This window comes from Pollachius pollachius (genome assembly GCF_949987615.1).
Source record: "Pollachius pollachius genome assembly, chromosome: 20".
In the NCBI taxonomy this organism is placed as follows: domain Eukaryota; kingdom Metazoa; phylum Chordata; class Actinopteri; order Gadiformes; family Gadidae; genus Pollachius; species Pollachius pollachius.
The window spans coordinates 17,801,508-17,827,386 of record NC_136953.1 but is presented as its reverse complement, the minus strand read 5'-3'; the positions used below and the strand labels follow the sequence as shown (position 1 = coordinate 17,827,386).

The 25,879-nt window shown below is 50.8% G+C and overlaps 1 protein-coding gene across 1 annotated transcript; it reads left to right on the top strand.

The window, feature by feature from the left end:
• Positions 1–5: 5 nt before the first annotated feature.
• pelp1 (proline, glutamate and leucine rich protein 1) lies at positions 6–25,876 on the top strand (the record flags this gene model as incomplete). Its single annotated transcript, XM_079757704.1, has 19 exons — positions 6–146; positions 800–864; positions 5,715–5,820; positions 6,085–6,234; positions 10,307–10,378; positions 10,729–10,788; positions 11,187–11,343; positions 11,915–12,047; positions 12,652–12,739; positions 14,045–14,133; positions 14,425–14,538; positions 15,447–15,597; positions 16,942–17,104; positions 19,386–19,441; positions 20,755–20,891; positions 21,562–21,664; positions 22,041–23,384; positions 24,818–25,030; positions 25,547–25,876. The coding sequence occupies 19 exons, from the start codon at positions 6–8 to the stop codon at positions 25,646–25,648; spliced, it is 3,444 nt and encodes a 1,147-aa protein (XP_079613830.1). The 3' UTR covers positions 25,649–25,876.
• Between the last annotated feature and the right edge of the window lie 3 nt (positions 25,877–25,879).

Sequence of the window (25,879 nt, the reverse complement as noted above, 5' to 3'; positions counted from 1 at the left end):
GCAACATGGCGACGTCGGCCTGGCTACACGTTCCGACTAACATGCGACTGACGGAGTGTCTGGAGTCCGTCCTGAAGGACCAGCGGCCGCAGTGCTTACCCGCTCTTTTGGCGAACTACCGAGAACATGGCGTCGTCCCGACCCAGGTAAACGGGCTCGGGTTGATGTCCAACTTCGTCCCTTCTCCGTGGAACGGGATGCTCCAACTAAGCGTTACTGGCGAGAGAGACGCCGGGACTTCTGATGGAAGAATAACCGTTTTGTTACATGTTTTGATTGTTGCTTTGACTAATCCTTTCCTTAGAAAATACATATTTATTTTCCTTGTCTTCGCTTTTTGTTCTCGTTGTCAGTGACTGTCAGGGATAACGCTTCGGTTCAGGATCCTCCTTCAGCCACATGTACCTTCAGCGGTGCACTTGCATTTAGCAAGGCGCAAACGTTTTACATGTCAAATTAATCCTATTTGATGTTCTTTGGTTGTGTGGTCCTCAAGGTAACCACACAGCAAAACTATTCACACAGGTCCCGGTACTGGGATAACATGCAGCCCCCTAGTGACTCCATAGACGCCAAGCCAGCCCCAAAACCGACTCACACTGAGGAGCGCTCCCTTATGTCGAATAAAGGAGCTTGTTTGCAAACAGAAGATGCTGTATTGATATCTGATCCCCTTAAAGCATGGGCTCCTTATTATATTTGTGAATCAGAAACCAGTATTGGATACATAACAGGGAGACATGTTGGGGAGCTGGGCAGGCTGTGTGATGAGCTGACTGTGGTGTGTGGTGGTCCCCAGGGCTCCAGTGGCGTGGCCGGATTGGTGGGCTACAGCAACGCCAAACTGTCCACCTCCAAGACCAAGTAAGGGTTATTCACCTCTCTGTCTCAGGCTGACACATCTGACAAATCCATTCACCCAACGTCTGTCTGTCTGTCTGTCTGTCTGTCTGTCTGTCTTTCTCTCTCTCTGCCTCTCTCTCTCTCTCTCTGTCTGTCTCTCTGTCTGTCTGCCTGTCTGTCTGTCCCTCTCTCTCTCTCGGTGTCTCTCTCTCTCTCTCTCGGTGTCTCTCTCTCCCTCTCTTGGTGTCTCTCTTTCTCTCTCCCTCTCTCTCTCGGTGTCTCTCTGTCTCTCCCCCTCTCTGTGTCTCTCTCTCTCGGTCTCTCACTCTCTCGGTGTCTCTCTCTCTCTCGGTGTCTCTCTCTCTCTCTCCCTCTCTCTTTCTCGGTGTCTCTCTCTCTCTCCCCTTCTCTCTCTCTCGCTGTCTCTCTCTCTCTCTCTCTCTCTCGGTGTCTCTCTCTCTCTCCCCCTCTCTCTCTCAAATTCAAATTCAAAATTCAAAAAAGCTTTATTGGCATGACTATTGGTAGTCCAAACAGTGTTGCCAAAGCATTACAAATATTACGATAATAACAATATGGAACGTCAGAACAATATGTACATATATCAACCTGTAACAATATAACATAACATACAGATATACATATGTACATATGTAAAAAAAATATATATATATATATATAAAAAAAAATAATAATAATAATAAAAAAAAATAATAATAATAATATTTCAAAAAAAAATAAAAATAAAATAAAAAAATAAAAAAAATTAAAAAAAAAACTTAAAATTAATGAAAAGCTACATAAAACGCATTATAGGTCACTAATAATCATTAATCAATCAAACAGTGAGGCCTGGTGTAGAATGTCATCCTCTCATGTTGTGGCAAGCTGAAATAAATTGTGCTGCGAGGACGGAGCTCTCTTTTCTCTCTCCCATTAATATTTGTAGTTGGTCTACATGGGAGTTTATAAAATGAGGGTGTTTTTGGCCGAATTTGCTAAAGTATATTTCGCGGATATTTTTGAATTTGGGGCAGTGTAGGAGGAAGTGCTGCTCGGTCTCTACAGCAGCTTCTTCACACTGCTGGCACAGCCGCTCCTCTTGGGGCAGCCATGACTTCTTATGGCGGCCTGTTTCTATGGCCAGGCAGTGAGCGCTCAGTCTGTACTTTGTTAGCAACACTCTATGTCTAACATCAGTCACTGTGGTCAGGTAGGGGGCCACAGTGTACTGTCTATTTAGGGCCAGATAACACTGCATTTTGCTCTGTGTGTGTGTTTTAGTGTTCCAATGGGTGAGGTAGGTTTGTTTCTGATGTTTTATAATTTGGTTGAGTCTAATTGATATATTCTCCGACTGGTCCTGAGGCAGAGCAGAGGGGGAACCTGTCTGTGGACAGAGCCTCAGGACCAGCTGAGTGAGGGGACTCCTGTTCATCTCTTGGCTTTGCAGGGCTTTGTACTGGAAGGAGTGGGGGTCACTTTGTTTTAGATGTAGCCAATATTTAATTGATCGTTTTTGGATTTTTAATAGAAGTGGATACTGACCTAATTCAGCTCTGCAGGCGTTGTTAGTGGTTGTCCTGTGTACCTGCAGAATGCTTTTGCAAAATTCGGTGTTTGCAATTTCAATTGAATTTTTTTCCCATTGGTCAAAAAGTTGGTTTGTTTGTGGGCCCCACACTTCACTTCCATAGAGCAAGATGGGTTCAATAATTGCTTGAAGTAATTTGAGCCAAATTAGAATTGGAATCTGAATGTAAATTTGTCTTTTGATTGCATAAAAAGCCCTGCGTGCTTTCTCTCTCAGTTCATTGACTGCTGGATTGAAACTTCCAGTGGGACTTACTTTCAGGCCTAAATAATTATATTCTAAACAGTTTTCTATTTTATGTGTTCCTATTGTGAAGTGCAATGTGTTTCCCAGACATCTGGGTCTTTTCTGGAATATCATGGTTTTTGTTTTCTTAATGTTAACAGCCAGGGCCCAGGTCTGACAGTAACGGTCGAGTAGGTCTAGACTCTGTTGAAGTCCTTCTTTTGTGGGACTTAACAAGATTAAATCATCTGCGTAAAGCAGGAATTTGATCTCGGTGTTGTGGAGAGTGAGACCAGGCACTGTGGACCGTTCCAGAATGGAGGCCAGCTCATTTATGTAAATGTTAAACAGTGCAGGTGATAGACAGCAGCCTTGTCTCACTCCCCGCTCCTGAGTAATAAAAACTGTTCGCTTGTGTCCAATCTTGATGCCGCACATGTTGTTTGTGTACATTGATTTTATTATGTCATATGCTTTACCCCCTACACCGCTTTGAAGAAGTTTGTAAAGTAATCCAATGTGCCAAATTGAGTCGAATGCTTTTTTGAAATCAATGAAACAAGCAAATATTTTGGTTTTGTTTTGGTTGATATATTTGTCTACTAGGGTGTGTAGGGTGTAAATATGATCTGATGTGCGGTGATTTGGTATGAATCCAATTTGACTTTTGCTCAGGACATTGTGTTTCATAAGGAAGTCTATGAGTCTCGAATTAATAATGCTACAGAAAACCTTCCCCAGGTTACTGTTCACACAAATGCCTCTGTAATTATCAGGGTCAGATTTATTTCCATTTTTAAAAATAGGTGTTATGAGACCACGATTCCAGACGTCTGGGAAGTAACCTACACTCAGGATCAAGTTGAATAATTTTAGAATAGCCAATCTGATTTTTTTACTGCTGTGTTTCAACATCTCGTTTAGGATGCCGTCAATTCCACATGATTTCTTTGGCTTAAGGTTGTTTAATTTTTCTTCCACTTGTTTTTCAGTGATAAATAGATCTAAAGGGTTCTGGGAGTCTTTGATGGCCAATTCTAATTTGTTTAAGTTTTCTGTAATTTGAGTTTGCTCCGAATCTGATTTGATAGGGATGTTGCTGTATAGGTTTTTGAAGTGATTGATCCAAATGTCTCCATCTTGTATAACTGGTTGGTTGGGTTTGGTTTTGTTTAGGTTTTTCCAATTTTCCCAGAATTTGTTTGTTTATGGACTCCTCAATTATTGTCAGTTGTTTGAGTGTGTATTGAGCCTTTTTGATCTTAAGTGTACGTTTGTATTGTTTGAGCATGTCACAGTAAAGAAGGCGAACGTCTGTATTGCTTGGGTCTCTGTGTTTCTGATTGGATAATTTTCTAAGTTCTTTTCTTTTTTCTTGACATTCTCTATCAAACCAATTGTTCTCTTTATGTTTTTGGGGTTTGTGGCTGGATTTTTTCAATTGTGATTTATGAGCTATAGTCATAAAGATGTGGTTAATTTTTCCAACTGCATTGTCTATGCCTTCTTTACTGTGAGCATGTGGGGTGTCCAGAAAGCTGTCTAATAGTGTCTGAATTTGTGTACGCCCGATTGCTTTCTGGAACTCTTGTTCACTGTTTGGGGCCCATCTGAAGGTTCTGGGGATGTTAATCAGATTACTGGGCTGTGATGGTGAGGTGTTAGTTTCTGTCCTTTTAATGAACACAGTAATTTGGCTGTGATCAGAAAGAGGGGTTAGTGGTTTGACTATGAATGAACTGAGAGAGAAAGGGTCTAAATCCGTTATCATATAATCCACTGTGCTAATGCCAAGAGGTGAGCAGAAGGTGGGTCTTCCCAAGGAGTCACCTCTAAACCTACCGTTAACAATGTACAGACCGAGGCCTTGGCATAGCTGGAGCAGCTCTCTTCCATTCTTGTTTGTCTGGGGATCAGAGTTATGGCGAGGAAGGTTAGTGGTGTTTTGGGGAAAGTTTTGGCCAAATATATGGACGTTACCATTATCAGGATTTGAGTCTGGACGGCAGCCTGTGCGGGCATTGAGGTCACCACAGATCAGCACATTTCCCTGGGCCTGAAATCTGCAGATCTGGGTGTGGAGGTTGGGGAATGTTTCCTCGCTGTAGTAGGGAGAGTCGATGGGGGGAATATATACCGTACATAGAAATAAATCTCTGTCTGTGCCGGTTATATTTTTTGATATTTTTATCCAAATTGTTGAGTGGTCCGAATTTATTATTGTTGTATGTTTTGATATTTCTGATTTGTGCCAAATTATAATTCCTCCTGAATCTCTCCCTCTTTTTATCCCTGGGTTTTTCACTGAGGGAACAAATATTTCTGTGTAATTTGGGGGGCAGTGAATATCGGTATCGGTTCTACACCAGGTCTCTTGAAGAATCAAAAAATCTAAATCAGTTGTGTTCTCGAGGAAATCTTTTGAGTTGTACTTTGGTCCATACAGGGAAGAACGTATTCCCTGTATGTTCCACATAGAAATTGTAAGGGGTTTCATACTGTGTACAATAAAAGAAACAAACACAAATACATTAACATTCTAAATTGAGATAAACAAAAACATTTTTAAAGATTAGTGAACAAGTTAGTTAAGTGTGTGTGTGTGTGTGTGTGTGTGTTTGTCTGTTTCAGTGTGTCTGTAAGCGATTTATACAACCTGTCCCATTAGTTTCTCTGTGTCTCTCTCTCTCGGTGTCTCACTCTCTCGGTGTCTCTCTCTCTCTCGGTGTCTCTCTCTCTCTCCCTCTCTCTTTCTCGGTGTCTCTCTCTCTCTCCCCTTCTCTCTCTCTCGCTGTCTCTCTCTCCCTCTCTCTCTCTCGGTGTCTCTCTCTCTCTCCCCTTCTCTCTCTCTCGGTGTCTCTCTCTCTCGGTGTCTCTCTCTCTCTCCCCTTCTCTCTCTCTCGGTCTCTCCCCCTCTCTCTCTCTCTCTCTCTCTCTCTCTCTCTCTCTCTCTCTCTCTCTCTCTCTCTCTCTCTCTCTCTCTCTCTCTCTCTCTCTCTCTCTCTCTCTCTCTCTCTCTCTCTCTCTCTCTCTCTCTCTCTCTCGGTCTCAGGTTTGACGGTCTGTGTGTCCTCTCGGTGCTGGTGAAGGATAGCTCTACTGAAGTCTTCCAACAGCATTGCCTGTCTTGGTTGCGCTCGCTACAACAGGTCATTCAGGTAAGTCTGTATTTTATAGCATATTGTGTTTTACTTATGAATGGAAGCTCATTGATAAGAGTGTAGTAAAGATGTTGTAGTGATGTAGTTCATCTGAGAACTCCCCCAGTCTGAGGCCCTAACAGCCCCCCCAGTCTGAGGCCCTAACAGCCCCCCCAGTCTGAGGCCCTAACAGCCCCCCCAGTCTGAGGCCCTAACAGCCCCCCCAGTCTGAGGCCCTAACAGCCCCCCCAGTCTGAGGTCCTAACGGAGCCCTCTCCCCAGGCCCAGGCCCCGGCCCCGGCGGCCCGGCTTGCGGTGGGCGTCCTGGCCGACCTGCTGCAGTACTCCGCCATGCTGCCTGAGCTCGCCCGCGAGGTGGGGCTCAACTGGCTGCTGGGGCTCCTGACCTCCCTGCTGGGACTGCAGGCTGAGGTACCAGTTCACACCAGCACCCCACTAGAACCAGCACCTCTACACCACCACCCTACACCACCCTACACCACCACCTCTACACCACCACCTCTACACCACCACCCTACACCACCACCCTACACCACCACCCTACACCACCACCTCTACACCACCACCCTACACCACCACCCTACACCACCACCCTACACCACCACCTCTTCACCACCACCCTACACCACCACCTCTACACCACCACCCTACACCACCTCTACACCACCACCCTACACCACCACCTCTACACCACCACCCTACACCACCACCTCTACACCACCACCTCTACACCACCACCCTACACCACCACCTCTTCACCACCCCCCTACACCACCACCTCTACACCACCACCCTACACCACCTCTACACCACCACCCTACACCACCACCTCTTCACCACCCCCCTACACCACCACCTCTTCACCACCCCCCTACACCACCACCTCTACACCACCACCCTACACCACCACTCTACACCACCACCTCTACACCACCACCCTACACCACCACCTCTACACCACCACCTCTACACCACCACCCTATACCACCACCTCTACACCACCACCCTACACCACCACCTCTACACCACCACCCTATACCACCACCTCTACACCACCACCCTACACCACCATCTCTACACCACCACCCTACACCACCTCTACACCACCACCTCTACACCACCACCCTACACCACCACCCTACACCACCACCCTACACCACCACCTCTACACCACCACCTCTACACCACCACCCTACACCACCATCTCTACACCACCACCCTACACCACCTCTACACCACCACCTCTACACCACCACCTCTACACCACCACCCTACACCACCACCCTACACCACCACCCTACACCACCACCTCTACACCACCACCTCTACACCACCACCCTATACCACCACCTCTACACCACCACCCTACACCACCACCTCTACACCACCACCCTATACCACCACCTCTACACCACCACCCTACACCACCATCTCTACACCACCACCCTACACCACCTCTACACCACCACCTCTACACCACCACCCTACACCACCACCCTACACCACCACCTCTACACCACCACCCTACACCACCACCTCTACACCACCACCCTATACCACCACCTCTACACCACCACCCTACACCACCACCATATCTTAATATCATAATGTTCAACACTAAATACCTGAGGGCCATAGTTATAACTGGAACGCCTTTAGTCCTCACCCACTGCCAGAGTGTGGTTGGTTTAGTCCTCACCCACTGCCAGAGTGTGGTTGGTTTAGTCCTCACCCACTGCCAGAGTGTGGTTGGTTTAGTCCTCACTCACTGCCAGAGTGTGGTTGGTTTAGTCCTCACTCACTGCCAGAGTGTGGTTGGTTTAGTCCTCACCCACTGCCAGAGTGTGGTTGGTTTAGTCCTCACTCACTGCCAGAGTGTGGTTGGTTTAGTCCTCACCCACTGCCAGAGTGTGGTTGGTTTAGTCCTCACCCACTGCCAGAGTGTGGTTGGTTTAGTCCTCACCCACTGCCAGAGTGTGGTTGGTTTAGTCCTCACTCACTGCCAGAGTGTGGTTGGTTTAGTCCTCACTCACTGCCAGAGTGTGGTTGGTTTAGTCCTCACTCACTGCCAGAGTGTGGTTGGTTTAGTCCTCACTCACTGCCAGAGTGTGGTTGGTTTAGTCCTCACTCACTGCCAGAGTGTGGTTGGTTTAGTCCTCACTCACTGCCAGAGTGTGGTTGGTTTAGTCCTCACCCACTGCCAGAGTGTGGTTGCTGGAATGCTAATGTCAGCGCCAGCATCACTGCTGCCTGAATGTCCTAAGAAGTAGTCAAATTCAGCGGGAAAAAATCTCCCAATCTGGAACACTGCATGCTCGTCCCGAGGCCTAGCCTCAACATAAATCAATGAGACCAACTGAAAACAAGCCGACATGGAACTTAAACTGTGATTCTGAAAAGAGTATAAAGGTAATCGAAATTAGTTTTTCAGATTATTGAAGATGCAAGTGTTTTGATTTGTTAAATGGTTTGAACGATTAGGTTAGGTTAAAGTTGAGGTTAAAGTTGAACATTTACCAAGTTATGATGTCTGAAGTAGTTGAAGTGTCAGAGAAGCTTACCCATTGACTCACTTTGTAAAAATATATATATACAGTGGGGCAAAAAAGTATTTAGTCAGCCACCAATTGTGCAAGTTCTCCCACTTAAAAAGATGAGAGAGGCCTGTAATTTTCATCATAGGTATACCTCAACTATGAGAGACAAAATGAAAAAAAAAAATCTAGAAAATCACATTGTCTGATTTTTAAAGAATTTATTTGCAAATTATGGTGGAAAATAAGTATTTGGTCAATAACAAAAGGTCATCTCAATACTTTGTTACATGCCCTTTGTTGGCAATGACAGAGGTCAAACGTTTTCTGTAAGTCTTTACAAGGTTTTCACACACTGCTGCTGGTATTTTGGCCCATTCCTCCATGCAGATCTCCTCTAGAGCAGTGATGTTTTTGGGTCTTCGCTGGGCAACACGGACTTTCAACTCCCTCCAAAGATTTTCTACGGGGTTGAGATCTGGAGACTGGCTAGGCCACTCCAGGACCTTGAAATGCTTCTTACGAAGCCACTCCTTCGTTGCCCGGGCGGTGTGTTTGGGGTCATTGTCATGCTGAAAGACCCAGCCACGTTTCATCTTCAGTGCCCTTGCTGATGGAAGGAGGTTTTCACTCAAAATCTCACGATACATGGCCCCATTCATTCTTTCCGTCACACGGATCAGACGTCCTGGTCCTTTGGCAGAAAAACAGCCCCAAAGTATGATGTTTCCACCCCCATGCTTCACTGTAGGTATGGTGTTCTTTGGATGCAACTCAGCATTCTTTCTCCCCCAAACACGATGAGTTGAGTTTTTACCAAAAAGTTCTATTTTGGTTTCATCTGACCATATGACATTCTCCCAATCCTGTTCTGGATCATCCAAATGCTCTCTAGCAAACTTCAAACGGGCCCGGACATGCACTGGCTTTAGCAGGGGGACACGTCTGGCACTGCAGGATTTGAGTCCCTGGCGGCGTAGTGTGTTAGTGATGGTAGCCTTTGTTACTTTGGTCCCAGCTCTCTGGAGGTCATTCACTAGGTCCCCCCGTGTGGTTCTGGGATTTTTGTTCACCGTTCTTGTGATCATTTTGACCCCACAGGGTGAGATCTTGCGTGGAGCCCCAGATCGAGGGAGATTATCAGTGGTCTTGTATGTATTCCATTTCCTAATAATTGCTCCCACAGTTGATTTCTTCACACCAAGCTGCTTACCTATTGCAGATTCAGACTTCCCAGCCTGGTGCAGGTCTACAATTGTGTTTCTGGTGTCCTTTGACAGCTCTTTGGTCTTGGCCATAGTGGAGTTTGGAGTGTGACTGTTTGAGGTTGTGGACAGGTGTCTTTTATACTGATAAGGAGTTCAAACATGTGCCATTAATACAGGTAAACAGCCTCTTAAAGAAGAAGAAGTTACAGGTCTGTTACAGCCAGAAATCTTGCTGGTTTGTAGGTGACCAAATACTTATTTTCCACCGTAATTTGCAAATAAATTCTTAAAAAATCAGACAATGTGATTTTCTGGATTTTTTTTTTCATTTTGTCTCTCATAGCTGAGGTTTACCTATGATGAAAATTGCAGGCCTCTCTCGTCTTTTTAAGTGGGAGAACTTGCACAATTGGTGGCTGACTAAATACTTTTTTGCCCCACTGTATATGAAAAAGCGTTATAGTTTAAATGTTGAAAGAGATGAAAAACGCAGAGCGATGGCTACCATGTCGTTAAAGAGCTGGACGTTTTGATAGCTAAATGGTTTCTGTAGCTGAAAGTATGCAGGAGCAGTTAACTGCACAAAAAACGGGCGAAAGGAATAAAGACGAAAACTTAAGAACAGTCAATGTGCTTGCAGTGGCAACCATACTAATCATGTGTGTGTGTTTGTGTATGTGTGCTGTGTTGTCATGGTGACGTCCCCGGTGTTGTCACGGTAACGTCTCCTGGTGTCCCCAGTGTGAGCTGACCGCTCTGGAGGGGATTGCTGCCTGCATGACCCACTACCCAAGAGCCTGTGGCTCTCTGCGGGTAAGACACGCTCCGGACCCCCTCATAGCCTGTCTGTCTGCTCCACAGCCTGTCTGTCTGCTCCACAGCCTGTCTGTCTCCTCTCCTCCACAGCCTGTCTATCTGCTCCACAGCCTGTCTGTCTGTCTGTCTGTCTGTCTGCTCTCCTCCACAGCCTGTCTGTCTGCTCCACAGCCTGTCTGTCTCCTCTCCTCCACAGCCTGTCTGTCTGTCTGCTCTCCTCCACAGCCTGTCTGTCTGCCCTCCTCCACAGCCTGTCTGGCTGCTCCACAGCCTGTCTGTCTGCTCCCCTCCACAACCTGTATGTCTCCTCCACACCCTGTCTCACTGCTATTTTCATGATCTCACAGGACAAACTGGGGGCCTTTTTCCTGGCTAGGATCACCAGCACCGACCCGACTACCCAGGAGGTGAGTCTCCCCCTCAGGGCTGCTTGATGCTCAGCCTGTCTAATGTAGTACTGTAATAACGTGAGGGGTCCACCAGATGGCCTGTCTAATGTAGTACTGTAATAACGTGAGGTGTCCACCAGTTGGCCTGTCTAATGTAGTACTGTAATAACGTGAGGGGTCCACCAGATGGCCTGTCTAATGTAGTACTGTAATAACGTGAGGGGTCCACCAGATGGCCTGTCTAATGTAGTACTGTAATAACGTGAGGTGTCCACCAGATGGCCTGTCTAATGTAGTACTGTAATAACGTGAGGTGTCCACCAGATGGCCTGTCTAATGTAGTACTGTAATAACGTGAGGGGTCCACCAGATGGCCTGTCTAATGTAGTACTGTAATAACGTGAGGTGTCCACCAGATGGCGTGCCGGTGCTACGGCCGGCTCCCCTGCCTCGGAGGGGCTCTGGAGCGAGGGGTGGGGACCAGCAGAGCCGAGGCCTGGGCCAGTCAGCTCCACTGCCTGCTGGCCTCGGCCAATAGCACGCTGGCTCAGATCTACCAAGGCGCTGAAGCAGGTCTGTTTTGACGTCTAGTGAAGGAAGTATCTTAGGCCACAGCATTGTGATTTGTCAGTACTGTGGGCTGAATGGGCCAGCCTGCTGGGGTCCAGACCTGCTATTGATCGCCCTGAAGCCTCCTCTGAAGGCTCCGGAGCTCCTGCTGGAGTGTCTCCTCTCCCTGACTCCCCCCTCCTCCCTGACTCCCTCCTCTCCCCCTCCTCCTCTCCCCCTCCTCCTCCCTGACTCCCTCCTCTCCCCCTCCTCCTCCCTGACTCCCTCCTCTCCCCCTCCTCCTCCCTGACTCCCTCCTCTCCCCCTCCTCCTCCCTGACTCCCTCCTCCTCTCCCCCTCCTCCTCCCTGACTCCCTCCTCCTCTCCCCCTCCTCCTCCCTGACTCCCTCCTCCTCTCCCCCTCCTCCTCCCTGACTCCCTCCTCTCCCCCTCCTCTCCCTGACTCCCTCCTCCTCTCCCTCTCCTCCTCCCTGACTCCCTCCTCTCCCCCTCCTCCCTGACTCCCCCCCTCCTCCTCTCCCCCTCCTCCTCCCTGACTCCCTCCTCCTCTCCTCCTCTCTCCTCCTCTCCTCAGAGGGGACCGTCTCGTACGAGGGCCCGGGCATGGAGCTGTCCTTCCCTGCGCTGGACGAGGCCGACCCGCTGCTGCTGCTGGAGCTCCAACGCCGCTACCAGGCCACCTGCCTGGCCCTCCAGCACACCCTGAGGTAGGGCCCCCACCCTGAGGTAGGGCCCCACCCTGAGGTAGGGCCCTCCAGCACACCCTGAGGTAGGGCCCCCACCCTGAGGTAGGGCCCTCCAGCACACCCTGAGGTAGGGCCCCCACCCTGAGGTAGGGCCCTCCAGCACACCCTGAGGTAGGGCCCTCCAGCACACCCTGAGGTAGGGCCCCACCCTGAGGTAGGGCCCTCCAGCACACCCTGAGGTAGGGCCCCCCCCACCCTGAGGTAGGGCCCCCCCCCACCCTGAGGTAGGGCCCCCACCCTGAGGTAGGCCCCCCCCCCCACCCTGAGGTAGGGCCCCACCCTGAGGTAGGCCCCCCCCCCCCACCCTGAGGTAGGGCCCCACCCTGAGGTAGGGCCCCACACCCTGAGGTAGGGCCCCACCCTGAGGTAGGGCCCCCACCCCCACCCTGAGGTAGGGCCCCACCCTGAGGTAGGGCCCCACACCCTGAGGTAGGGCCCCCCCCCACCCTGAGGTAGGGCCCCCCCCCCTGAGGTAGGCCCCCCCCCCACCCTGAGGTAGGGCCCCACCCTGAGGTAGGGCCCCACCCTGAGGTTCTCCTGGTGATCTTTATTCATGTGTTCACAGTGTGGACCCCCAGTGTGCGGTGGTGGTCCCGGTCCGCCAGCTGCTGAACCTGGTGTGTCGCACTCTCTCAGTCGGCCCCAAGAGCATCGTGAGTAACACACCTGGAGGGTTAGGGTTACCCAACCCTAACCCTCACCTGGAGGGGTGGTACAGGGTGTGTGTGTTACAGGGTGTGTGTGTGTGTGTTACAGGGTGTGTGTGTGTGTGTGTTACAGGGTGTGTGTGTGTGTGTTACAGGGTGTAACGGGGCTGTGTGTGTTACAGGGTGTAATGGGGGTGTGTGTGTTACAGGTGTGTGTGGGATCGAAACCCGGTTCTATCAAGGACCCGGTTCCACTGTGTGTGTGTGTGTGTTACAGGGTGTGACGGGTGTGTGTGTGTGACGGGTGTTACAGGGGGTGTATGTGTTACAGAGTGTGACAGGGTGGGTGTGTGTTACAGAGTGTGACAGGGTGGGTGTGTGTTACAGAGTGTGACAGGGTGGGTGTGTGTTACAGAGTGTGACAGGGTGGGTGTGTGTTACAGAGTGTGACAGGGTGGGTGTGTGTTACAGAGTGTGACAGGGTGGGTGTGTGTTACAGAGTGTGACAGGGTGGTTGTGTGTTACAGAGTGTGACAGGGTGGTTGTGTGTTACAGAGTGTGACAGGGTGGGTGTGTGTTACAGAGTGTGACAGGGTGGGTGTGTGTTACAGAGTGTGACAGGGTGGTTGTGTGTTACAGAGTGTGACAGGGTGGTTGTGTGTTACAGAGTGTGACAGGGTGGGTGTGTGTTACAGAGTGTGACAGGGTGGGTGTGTGTTACAGAGTGTGACAGGGTGGTTGTGTGTGACAGAGTGTGACAGGGTGGTTGTGTGTTACAGAGTGTGACAGGGTGGGTGTGTGTTACAGAGTGTGACAGGGTGGGTGTGTGTTACAGAGTGTGACAGGGTGGTTGTGTGTTACAGAGTGTGACAGGGTGGTTGTGTGTTACAGAGTGTGACAGGGTGGGTGTGTGTTACAGAGTGTGACAGGGTGGGTGTGTGTTACAGAGTGTGACAGGGTGGGTGTGTGTTACAGAGTGTGACAGGGTGGGTGTGTGTTACAGAGTGTGACAGGGTGGGTGTGTGTTACAGAGTGTGACAGGGTGGGTGTGTGTTACAGAGTGTGACAGGGTGGGTGTGTGTTACAGAGTGTGACAGGGTGGTTGTGTGTTACAGAGTGTGACAGGGTGGGTGTGTGTTACAGAGTGTGACAGGGTGGGTGTGTGTTACAGAGTGTGACAGGGTGGGTGTGTGTTACAGAGTGTGACAGGGTGGGTGTGTGTTACAGAGTGTGACAGGGTGGGTGTGTGTTACAGAGTGTGACAGGGTGGGTGTGTGTTACAGAGTGTGACAGGGTGGTTGTGTGTTACAGAGTGTGACGGGGGACGGCAGCATGCGGCTGCTGGTTCTTCCTGCAGTCCACAGCAATACGCTGGCGGTGCTGTCAGCCCTCATCACCGCGTGAGTCCCTCCGCTAGGCAGCATTCACCCCTTCATAACACCAACCTCACTCCTTTATATCACCAGCTTCACTCCTTCATATCACCAACCTCACTCCTTCATAAAACCACCCTCACTCCTCCATATCACCAGCTTCACTCCTCCATATCACCAGCTTCACTCCTCCATATCACCAGCTTCACTCCTCCATATCACCAGCTTCACTCCTCCATATCACCAGCTTCACTCCTCCATATCACCAGCTTCACTCCTCCATATTGATAGTTTCACTCCCTCATACCTCTGCTCCAGGGTTAGGGGGGGGATGGTCCAGTACGCGGCCGTGCTGCAGAAGGTCTTCTCCCAGACCATCTCAGCCTGGACCCCGGCCTCAGAGACCAGCGGAGGGCAGCAGAAGGCCTTCAGGTACGGTCCGCTGTCCCCAGCTCCTTCACTCTCTGGTCTATGATGGTCCAGGACAACGCCCTAGACCTGCTGACACCAAAGGAAGTTACCCTGAACCCCCGGAACAAAAACTCAAAGAACAAGAGACCAGAGGTCCATGTCCTCACCCGGTCAAAGATCACGTCCTGATGGTGTTCTCTGTCTCTGTGTCTCCACCAGCTCTCTGACGGTGTTCTGTGTGTCTCCACCAGCTCTCTGACGGTGTTCTGTGTGTCTCCACCAGCTCTCTGACGGTGTTCTGTGTGTCTCCACCTGCTCTCTGACGGTGTTCTGTGTGTCTCCACCAGCTCTCTGACGGTGTTCTCTCTCTGTGTCTCCACCAGCTCTCTGATGGTGTTCTCTGTCTCTGTGTCTCCACCAGCTCTCTGACCGTGTTCTGTGTGTCTCCACCAGCTCTTTGACGGTGTTCTCTCTCTGTGTCTCCACCAGCTCTCTGATGGTGTTCTCTGTCTCTGTGTCTCCACCAGCTCTCTGATGGTGTTTTCTGTCTCTGTGTCTCCACCAGCTCTCTGACGGTGTTCTCTCTCTGTGTCTCCACCAGCTCTCTGACAGTGTTCTCTCTGTGTGTCTCCACCAGCTCTCTGACGGTGTTCTGTGTGTCTCTGTGTCTCCACCAGCTCTCTGATGGTGTTTTCTGTCTCTGTGTCTCCACCAGCTCTCTGACGGTGTTCTCTCTCTGTGTCTCCACCAGCTCTCTGACAGTGTTCTCTCTGTGTGTCTCCACCAGCTCTCTGACGGTGTTCTGTGTGTCTCCACCAGCTCTCTGACGGTGTTCTCTGTCTCTGTGTCTCCACCAGCTCTCTGACGGTGTTCTGTGTGTCTCCACCAGCTCGCTGACGGTGTTCTATCTCTCTCTGTTTCTCCAACAGCTCCGTCCGCGTGGCGCTCTACTCCACCCTGGGGCTGTGGGTGCAGGTGGGCGGGGCGTCGGCCAGCCTCCTCCAGGGGAGCCCCACCCACTCTGAGCTGCTCTTCAGCCACCTGCTGGGCGACGTCAGCCCCGGGGCCGAGGGGGTCAAGGTGAGGAGGTCACGACCTCTAGGGCCTTATGACGTTCACCTCCAAGGGGGCATGACCTCTCCACGAGGTCACGACCTCTACCCGGGCATTATGACGTTCACCTCAACGAGGTCATGACCTCTACTAGGGCCTAATGACCTTCACCTCTAAGAGGTCATGACCTATCCACGAGGCCCTGACCTCTCCAACGAGGTCATGACTTCTCCACGAGGTCATGACCTCCACGGGTTCATGACTAGGGATGGGGATCGAAACCCGGTTCTATCAAGGACCCGGTTCCACTTTTTTTAAGAACCGAAAATCATTAACGTTTGGGCTAATCGATACCACTATCGAGTCCCGTCGTTCATTTATTAATTTTTTGACCCGTAGGTCCTGTTACGTAATGTCGTGTCCCTCGAGTCGCGTCACGGCATTTAAATCAAATCAATCCATCACTGCAGCGTGTCCACCAATGTTTTACAATTGAATTGTAAGCAAACAGGCATACAAGTGAAACAAGTGAAGTCTGGCAGTTAACTTTGCTCGCGAGGATGGCTGAATGGGCAAAAATCATTTATTGTAAAGGGGGGAACACAACCTCAATGGCCAAGCACATTAGCATTGTGCATCAAGTAAAGGCCAAATGCAGAACCTTCGACTGTCTCCGGGTTGAAAAGACTCCTGTCTCCTCCTTCTCCTGTCTCACCACAGACGGGCCCGTCTTAATCATCCACTGAAAGTACGAGCGGTAATCGCACAGACATTGTCGCTAGTCCCGTCAGTTAAAAATAGTAATCCAATGTGAAATCGGGGTTGTAATCGGCAGCATACAAGCTAGTTATCTTAAAAAGTAAATAAAGTTTCAGATGTGCTGCATGATGATGTGTTGAGGTTGGCTCAGTAAAACGACTGTTAGGTTATGATGCGTTCAAATGTAACAGAGAAACGGTAAATTGAGTTTTTGTTTTTGAGTTTGTCAGAAACATGAGTAATAATGTATTACTCATGTTTCTGTATTACTAATATTTGTATGGTGCTCTTTCATTTTAGTTTATATAATTAAAACTACTGGTGTCAATATTTATTAAGAATTACATATTTAATTTAAAATACAATTTATTTCCTAAATATTTTCCTCATCCCTAAAAACGCGTCGTATTTCCACTAATTAATAGAAAAGTATCGATAGTAGTATCGATAAAGACTCGGATCGTTAAGGAGTATCGAAAATGGTTTCGATATCAATTAATATTAATGATCCCATCCCTAGTCATGACCTCTCCACAAGGTCACGACCTCCACCGGGGCCTTATGACCTTCCCCTCCGGGCCCCTCCCTCGCTAACCCTCCCTCCCTCCCCAGCTGCGGGCGGGCGCGGCCTCTCTCGGCGAGCTGGCGTCTCTGGGGGGGCGTCCCGGCCCCCGCCGCTCCAAGGCCCCGCCAGCGGCTCCGGACGGGACCCCCTCCCTGCAGAAGAAGACCGACCCGCTGGCCAATCAGGACGCCTGCCTGATGGCACTGAAAGGTCTCACCTCCTAGAGCACCTCCTCCACCTCCTAGAGCACCTCCTCCTCCACCTCCTAGAGCACCTCCTCCTCCACCTCCTAGAGCACCACCTCCTCCACCTCCTAGAGCACCACCTCCTCCACCTCCTAGAGCACCTCCTCCACCTCCTAGAGCACCTCCTCCACCTCCTAGTGCACCTCCTCCACCTCCTAGTGCACCTCTTCCACCTCCTAGTGCACCTCTTCCACCTCCTAGTGCACCTCTTCCACCTCCTAGTGCACCTCTTCCACCTCCTAGAGCACCACCTCCTAGAGCACCTCCTAGAGCACCACCTCCTAGAGCACCTCCTAGAGCACCACCTCCTAGAGCACCTCCTAGAGCACCACCTCCTAGAGCACCTCCTAGAGCACCACCTCCTCCACCTCCTAGAGCACCACCTCCTCCACCTCCTAGAGCACCACCTCCTAGAGCACCACCTCTTCCACCTCCTAGTGCACCTCCTAGAGCACCACCTCCTCCACCTCCTAGAGCACCTCCTCCACCTCCTAGTGCACCTCCACCTCCTCCACCTCCCAGTGCACCTCCTAGAGCACCTCCACCTCCTAGAGCACCTCCTCCACCTCCTAGAGCACCTCCTCCACCTCCTAGAGCACCTCCTCCTCCACCTCCTAGAACACCTCCTAGAGCACCTCCACCTCCTAGAGCACCTCCTAGAGCACCACCTCCTCCACCTCCTAGAGCACCACCTCCTCCACCTCCTAGAGCTCCACCTCCTAGAGCACCTCCTAGTGCACCTCCTAGAGCACCACCTCCTCCACCTCCACCACCTCCTAGAGCACCACCTCCTCCACCTCCTAGTGCACCTCCTCCACCTCCTAGAGCACCTCCTCCACCTCCTAGAGCACCTCCTCCACCTCCTAGTGCACCTCCTCCACCACCTCCTAGTGCACCTCCTCCACCACCTCCTAGTGCACCTCCACCACCTCCTAGTGCACCTCCACCACCTCCTAGTGCACCACCTCCACCACCTCCTAGTGCACCTCCTCCACCACCTCCTAGTGCACCTCCTCCACCACCTCCTAGTGCACCTCCTCCACCACCTCCTAGAGCACCTCCTCCACCTCCTAGAGCACCTCCTCCACCTCCTAGAGCACCTCCTCCACTTCCTGGAGCACTTCCCTCCGTAGAAGAGACGGTCTCCCCCTTGACCAGGTCTCGATCCTAAAGGGAGTGTGTCCCCTTAAGGGAGGAGGGAGGACTCAGGGAGGAGGGAGGAGTTAGGACTAAGGGAGGAGTTAGGACTCAGGGAGGACTCGGGGAGCAGGGAGGACTCAGGGAGGAGTCAGCGTCAGGGTTATCCTCACCGTCAGGGTTATCCTCACCGTCAGGGTTATCCTCACCGTTGGGGTTAACCTCATCGTCGGGGTTATCCTCACCGTCGGGGTTATCCTCACCGTCGGGGTTAACCTCACCGTCGGGGTTAACCTCACCGTTAGGGTTAACCTCATCGTCAGGGTTAACCTCACCGTCAGGGTTAACCTCACCGTTAGGGTTATCCTCACCGTTAGGGTTATCCTCACCGTTAGGGTTATCCTCACCGTCAGGGTTATCCTCACCGTTAGGGTTAACCTCACCGTTAGGGTTATCCTCACCGTTAGGGTTAACCTCATCGTTAGGGTTATCCTCACCGTTAGGGTTAACCTCACCGTTAGGGTTAACCTCACCGTCAGGGTTATCCTCACCGTCAGGGTTATCCTCACCGTCAGGGTTATCCTCACCGTTAGGGTTAACCTCATCGTTAGGGTTATCCTCACCGTTAGGGTTAACCTCACTGTTAGGGTTAACCTCACCGTCAGGGTTAACCTCATCGTTAGGGTTATCCTCACCGTTAGGGTTAACCTCACCGTCAGGGTTATCCTCACCGTCAGGGTTAACCTCATCGTTAGGGTTAACCTCACCGTCAGGGTTATCCTCACCGTTAGGGTTAACCTCATCGTTAGGGTTAACCTCATCGTTAGGGTTATCCTCACCGTTAGGGTTATCCTCACCGTTAGGGTTATCCTCACCGTTAGGGTTAACCTCATCGTTAGGGTTATCCTCACCGTTAGGGTTAACCTCATCGTTAGGGTTAACCTCACCGTCAGGGTTATCCTCACCGTTAGGGTTAACCTCATCGTTAGGTTTAACCTCATCGTTAGGGTTAACCTCACCGTTAGGGTTAACCTCATCGTTAGGGTTAACCTCATCGTTAGGGTTAACCTCACTGTTGTGATTTGAGTCTTAATCTTTGATTGGATCAGTTCTCAGACGGATCATCATGACCAGCGGCTCGCTGCTCAAGGAAGAAATACACAAGGTACCTCCTCTCTCCTCACCCCCGGTACCTCCTCCTCTCTCCTCATCCCCGATACCTCCTCTCTCCTCACCCCCTGCTACCTCCTCCTCTCTCCTCACCCCTGGTACCTCCTCTCTCCTCACCCCCTGGTACCTCCTCTCTCCTCACCCCCTGGTACCTCCTCTCTCCTCACCCCCTGGTACCTCCTCTCTCCTCACCCCCGGTACCTCCTCTCTCCTCACCCCCGGTACCTCCTCCTCTCTCCTCACCCCCGGTACCTCCTCTCTCCTCACCCCCGGTACCTCCTCTCTCCTCTCCCCCTGGTACCTCCTCACCCCCGGTACCTCCTCTCTCCTCACCCCCGGTACCTCCTCTCTCCTCTCCCCCTGGTACCTCCTCACCCCCGGTACCTCCTCTCTCCTCACTCCCGGTACCTCCTCTCTCCTCACCACCTGGTACCTCCTCCTCTCTCCTCACCCCCGGTACCTCCTCTCTCCTCTCCCCCTGGTACCTCCTCACCCCCGGTACCTCCTCACTCCCGGTACCTCCTCCTCTCTCCTCACCACCTGGTACCTCCTCCTCTCTCCTCACCCCCGGTACCTCCTCTCCCCCCTCCCCCTGGTACCTCCTTCTCTTTCCTCACCCGATGGTACAGGTGACCTGTCATTGAACCTGGTTAGACACTGCTATATCAACATGTACCTAGTGTTAACATGTCCCAACATGTACCTAGTGTTAATGTAACATGTACCTAGTGTTAACATGTACCAGGTGTACCTAGTGTTAACATGTACCAGGTGTACCTAGTGTTAACATGTACCAGGTGTACCTAGTGTTAACATGTACCAGGTGTTCCTAGTGTTAACATGTACCAGGTGTACCTAGTGTTAACATGTTCCAACATGTACCTAGTGTTAATGTAACATGTACATAGTGTTAACATGTACCAGGTGTACCTAGTGTTAACATGTACCAGGTGTTCCTAGTGATAACATGTACCAGATGTTCCTAGTGTTAACATGTACCAAGTGTTAACATGTACCAGGTGTATCTAGTGTTAATATGTACCAGGTGTACCTAGTGTTAACATGTACCAGGAGTACCTAGTGTTAACATGTACCAGGTGTACCAAGTGATAACATGTACCAGATGTTCCTAGTGTTAACATGTACCAAGTGTTAACATGTACCAGGTGTATCTAGTGTTAACATGTACCAGGTGTACCTAGTGTTAACATGTACCAGGAGTACCTAGTGTTAACATGTACCAGGAGTACCTAGTGTTAACATGTACCAGGAGTACCTAGTGTTAACATGTTACCTCCTGTGTTTCAGCGTCTCCATGACCTGGTCATCCCGCTGTGTGTGCGTCTGCAGCAGCAGCTGTCCAGTCGCTGTACCGGCGCCTCCGAGGCTGCAGGGGGCAGCAGTGGGCAGTACGCCAGCGCACAGACCCGCCGAGAGCTCTACCGGTACAGTCAGCGCTCTACTCACTATTAGAGACCTCTACCGGTACGTTCAGCGCTCTACTCACTATTAGAGAGCTCTACCGGCACAGTCAGGGCTCTACTCACTATTAGAGAGCTCTACCGGTAGTCAGTGCTCTACTCACTATTAGAGAGCTCTACCGGTACAGTCAGGGCTCTACTCACTATTAGAGAGCTCTACCGGTACAGTCAGCGCTCTACTCACTACTAGAGAGCTCTACCGGTACGTTCAGCGCTCTACTCACTATTAGATAGCTCTACCGGTACAGTCAGGGCTCTACTCACTACTAGAGAGCTCTACCGGTACAGTCAGCGCTCTACTCACTATTAGAGAGCTCTACCGGTACAGTCAGCGCTCTACTCACTACTAGAGCTCTACCGGTACATTCAGCGCTCTACTCACTACTAGAGAGCTCTACCGGTACAGTCAGGGCTCTACTCACTATTAGAGAGCTCTACCGGTACAGTCAGCGCTCTACTCACTACTGAAGAACTCTACTGGTATAGTCCTGCTCTACTCTATTGGAGAGCTCTACTCTATTGGAGAGCTCTACTCTATTAGAGAGCTCCATCTGTAGTTATGTTGTGGGTCTCTTATGGTCCTGGTCTGTGAGGCAGGTCTCTGATGGTCCTGGTCTATCATGTCCCCCCTCAGGCTGCTGCTGGCTCTGGTCCTGGTCCCGTCCGCCCGCTGGCCCGCGCCTCTCAGCTGCACCGTGTCCATCCTGAGCCACGGCCGCCGGGACAGCAGCCTGAAGGTGAGCTCCTACTCCTCTAGAAGGTCCTCAGGCTCTAGTGTAGCAGACTGAAGGTCCTCAGGCTCTAGTGTAGCAGACTGAAGGTCTAGCAGCTCTTCAGGCTCTAGTGTAGCAGACTGAAGGTCTAGCAGCTCTTCAGGCTCTAGTGTAGCAGACTGAAGGTCTAGCAGCTCTTCAGGCTCTAGTGTAGCAGACTGAAGGTCTAGCAGCTCTTCAGGCTCTAGTGTAGCAGACTGAAGGTCTAGCAGCTCTTCAGGCTCTAGTGTAGCAGACTGAAGGTCCTCAGGCTCTAGTGTAGCAGACTGAAGGTCTAGCAGCTCTTCAGGCTCTAGTGTAGCAGACTGAAGGTCTAGCAGCTCCTCTCTTCTCCCTGCAGGTGTCGTCGTTCTGTGGCGAGGCGCTGACGGTCTGCAACGGCCTGCTGCACCCCCGCGCCCCCACCCTCTCCCGCCCGCTGAGGCCCCCCACCGGCCCCGCCCCGCTGCAGCCCCAGGGCCCCGCCTCCGGCCTCCCGCTGCCCACCATGCTGAGCCCCGCCTTCCCCCCCCGCCATCCCCTGGGCCCGGCCGCCCTGCTGGGCTCCCTGGAGAACCACCTGTCCCTGGGGCTCCCGGACCACGCCCCGCCCGGCCCCGAGGGGCCCCCCGAGGTGCTGCGCCCCGTGTTCGTGCGCTACGACCGCGAGGAGGCGGAGGACGTGGAGATCTCGCTGGCCAGCGACTCCGACGACAGCGTGGTCATCGTGCCCCCGGGGATGCTTGGCGCCGAGAGCCCCCCCGGGCTCCTGGCCCCGCCCCCCCCTCCGGACGGGCCCGCCCCACCGGACGGGGCCCCGCCCCCTGCCGACCTCGCCTCCTCGGACGGCGCGGCGCTGAACTCCTTCCCCCCGTCTGCCGCCGCCCTGATGGCCCCGGCCCCCCTGCCGGGCCCCGGGGCCCCGGGCGAGGGGTTGCCCGGCGGCGCCCAGCTGCAGCAGATGCTGATGCTGCCTCCCGGCCCCCCCGGGGCGGGGGGGCACCAGCTGGCCCCCCAGAACCGTCACCTCCACGGCCCCGCCCACGGCCCCGCCCACCCGCTGGGGCCCGGCACCAAGGAATCGGCCGTCATCAACATCAACAGCTCCGACGAGGAGGAGGAGGAGGAGGAGGACCTGGATGAAGACGAGCTGGGAGAGGAGGAGGAGGAGGAGGACGGCATGGAGGAGGAGGAGGAGGAGGAGGGCAGCGACTTCCAGGACGAGGAAATGTACGACGGGGAGGAGTACGACGACTACGAGGACGAAGAGGCGGAGGAGCTGGAGGAGGAGGAGGAGCAGGATGGAGACATGCCCCCGCTGGAGGGAGCAGAGCAGCGGGAGGGGAAGGAGGAGGAGGAGGAGGAAGGGCCGGAGACATCGGGGATGGAGGGGGAGATGGGAGGCATCGAGGAGGTGCAGACCAACAGAGCGGCCTTCGGGGCGGAGCAGGGGGAGCGGCTGCAGGAGGTGGAGAGCATCGGGGTGATGGAGGAGGCGCGGGAGGCGCTGGAGGAGGCGCTGGAGGAGGCGCGGGGCGACCCCACCATGCCCCAGATCCTGTGCGTCACCGGGGGCAGTCTGGAGGAGAGGGAGGAGGAGCAGGAGGTCGGACAGCGTGAGGAGGAGCAGGTCAGGGGAGCGCTGGAGGAGGAGAAGCATTGGAGGCCCGCCACCGAGGAGGACGGCGGGGAGGCGGGGCCTCCGGTGAGCCACGCCCCCCTGATGAGAACGACGTGTTGTAATGTGGCGTTGCGCGATTATCATCATTATCATATTATTATTATATTATCATCATTATCATATTATTATTATTATTATTATATTATCATCATTATCATATTATTATTAAATTATCATCATTATCATATTATCATTATAATATTATTATTATATTATCATTATCATATTATTATTATATTATCATCATTATCATATTATCATTATCATATTATCATTATTATTATCATTATCATATTATTATTATATTATCATTATCATATTATTATTATATTATCATCATTATCATATTATCATTATCATATTATCATTATTATTATCATTATCATATTATTATTATTATATTATCATCATTATCATATTATTATATTATCATTATCATATTATTATTATTATTATATTATCATCGTCATTATCATATTAACATTATTATTATATTATCATTATCATATCATTATTATTGTTACTATTATAATTATTATCATCATTATCTTATTATTATTGTTACTATTATCATTATATTATCATCATTATCATATTAGCATTATTATTGTTACTATTATAATCATTATTATATTATCATTATATTAGCATTATCATTATTAATATATTATCATTAGTATTATCATTATTATAATCATTATTATTATGTTATCATTAGTAGTAGTATAATCATTATTATATTGTCATTAGTAGTAGTATAATCATTCAAATTATATTATCATTAGTAGTAGTATAATCATTATTATATTGTCATCATTAGTAGTAGTATGATCATTATTATTATATTATCATCATTAGTATTATTATTATAATCATTATCATATTAGCATTATTATCATTACTGTTATTATTATGATCATTATTATGTTATCATTAGTACTAGTATAATCATTATTATATTGTCATCATTAGTAGTAGTATAATCATTATTATTATATTATCATCATTAGTATTATTATTATAATCATCATATTAGCATTATTATCATTACTGTTATTATTATGATCTTATATTATCATCATTAGTATTATTGTTATTATATTATTATTATTGTTATTATCATTATTAGTAATATTATAATTATTATTATTATATTATCATCATTAGTAGTATTATTGTTATTATAATCATTTATTATATTATCATTAGTAGTATTATCATTATTAGTAGTATTATTATTGTTATTATTATCATTATTAGTATTATTGTTATTGTTAACATTAGTAGTATTATTATCATTAGTAGTATTATTATCATTAGCAGTATTATTGTCATTAGTAGTATTTGTATCTTTATCATTATTACTATTATGGGTAGCATCATTATCATTAGTAGTATTATTTGTATCATGGTCTTATTACCTCAGCTGCTCTAAGTGTGCGCTGTCTGGCCCCCAGGGGCCCTCGTCTCTGGAGGAGCCCGGGGTCTGTGCTGAGCCGGCCCCCAGCAGCCCGCCCAGCAGCACCCTGGCCCCCCCGGGCCCCCCGCAGCAGGGTGACGGCACCGCCAACCTCCAGAGCGCCGGAGCCGAAGACGAGAGCCATGAAGACGTGAAGGGTTTGAAGAGGAAGAGGGAGGAGCAAGATCCGCCGGGCGCCGAGAAGAGAAAGGTGACCGCTGAACGCTGCCTGGTGACGTCACTAGTGGGCCCGCCCCCTCGGTGACATCACGAGTGGGCCGGGCCCCCTCGGTGACATCACGAGTGGGCCCGCCCCCTCGGTGACATCACTAGTGGGCCCGCCCCCTCGGTGACATCACTAGTGGGCCCGCCTCCCTCGGTGACATCACTAGTGGGCCGGGCCCCACTTGTGATGTCACGAGGGGGCCTGACATCACTAGTGGGCCGGGCCCCTCTGTGACATCACTAGTGGGGCCCGCCCCCTCATGACATCACTAGTGGGCCGGGCCCCTGATGAGTTATAAGTTGGGGCCCTTTGAGAGATGTGAGCCTGTTCATCTGGAGTGGTTAAAGGAGGCTGGGCTCCAGCTCTGCTGTTGATGACCTCAGAGACACAGGTGGAGGGAGGGAGGGTGGGGGTGTGTGTGTGGGCAGTGTGTAGTGTGTACAGTGTGTGTAGTGTGTACAGTGTGTGTAGTGTACTGAGTGTGACTGCGTTGTCTCTCAGGTGGAGGAAGGGGGCGTGGCCTCCATGCTGGCTGACTTCATCGCCTGCCCCCCCGACGAAGAGGAGGGCGGCTCCAGCTCCAGCCTTCCATGTCTGGACTGACCCCCCCAGGACTAACCCCCCCCCCCCCAGGACTGACCCCCCCAGGACTAACCCCCCCCCCCAGGACTGACCCCCCCACCAATGAACTGGTCCCAGTCTGAAGTTTGTTCCGAGGTTCAGTCCAGCCGGGGCTGTAGAGACCAGCCCTGGGGGGTGGGAGAGACCAGCCCTGGGGGCCGTAGAGACCAGCCCTGGGGGGTGGGAGAGACCAGCCCTGGGGGCCGTAGAGAC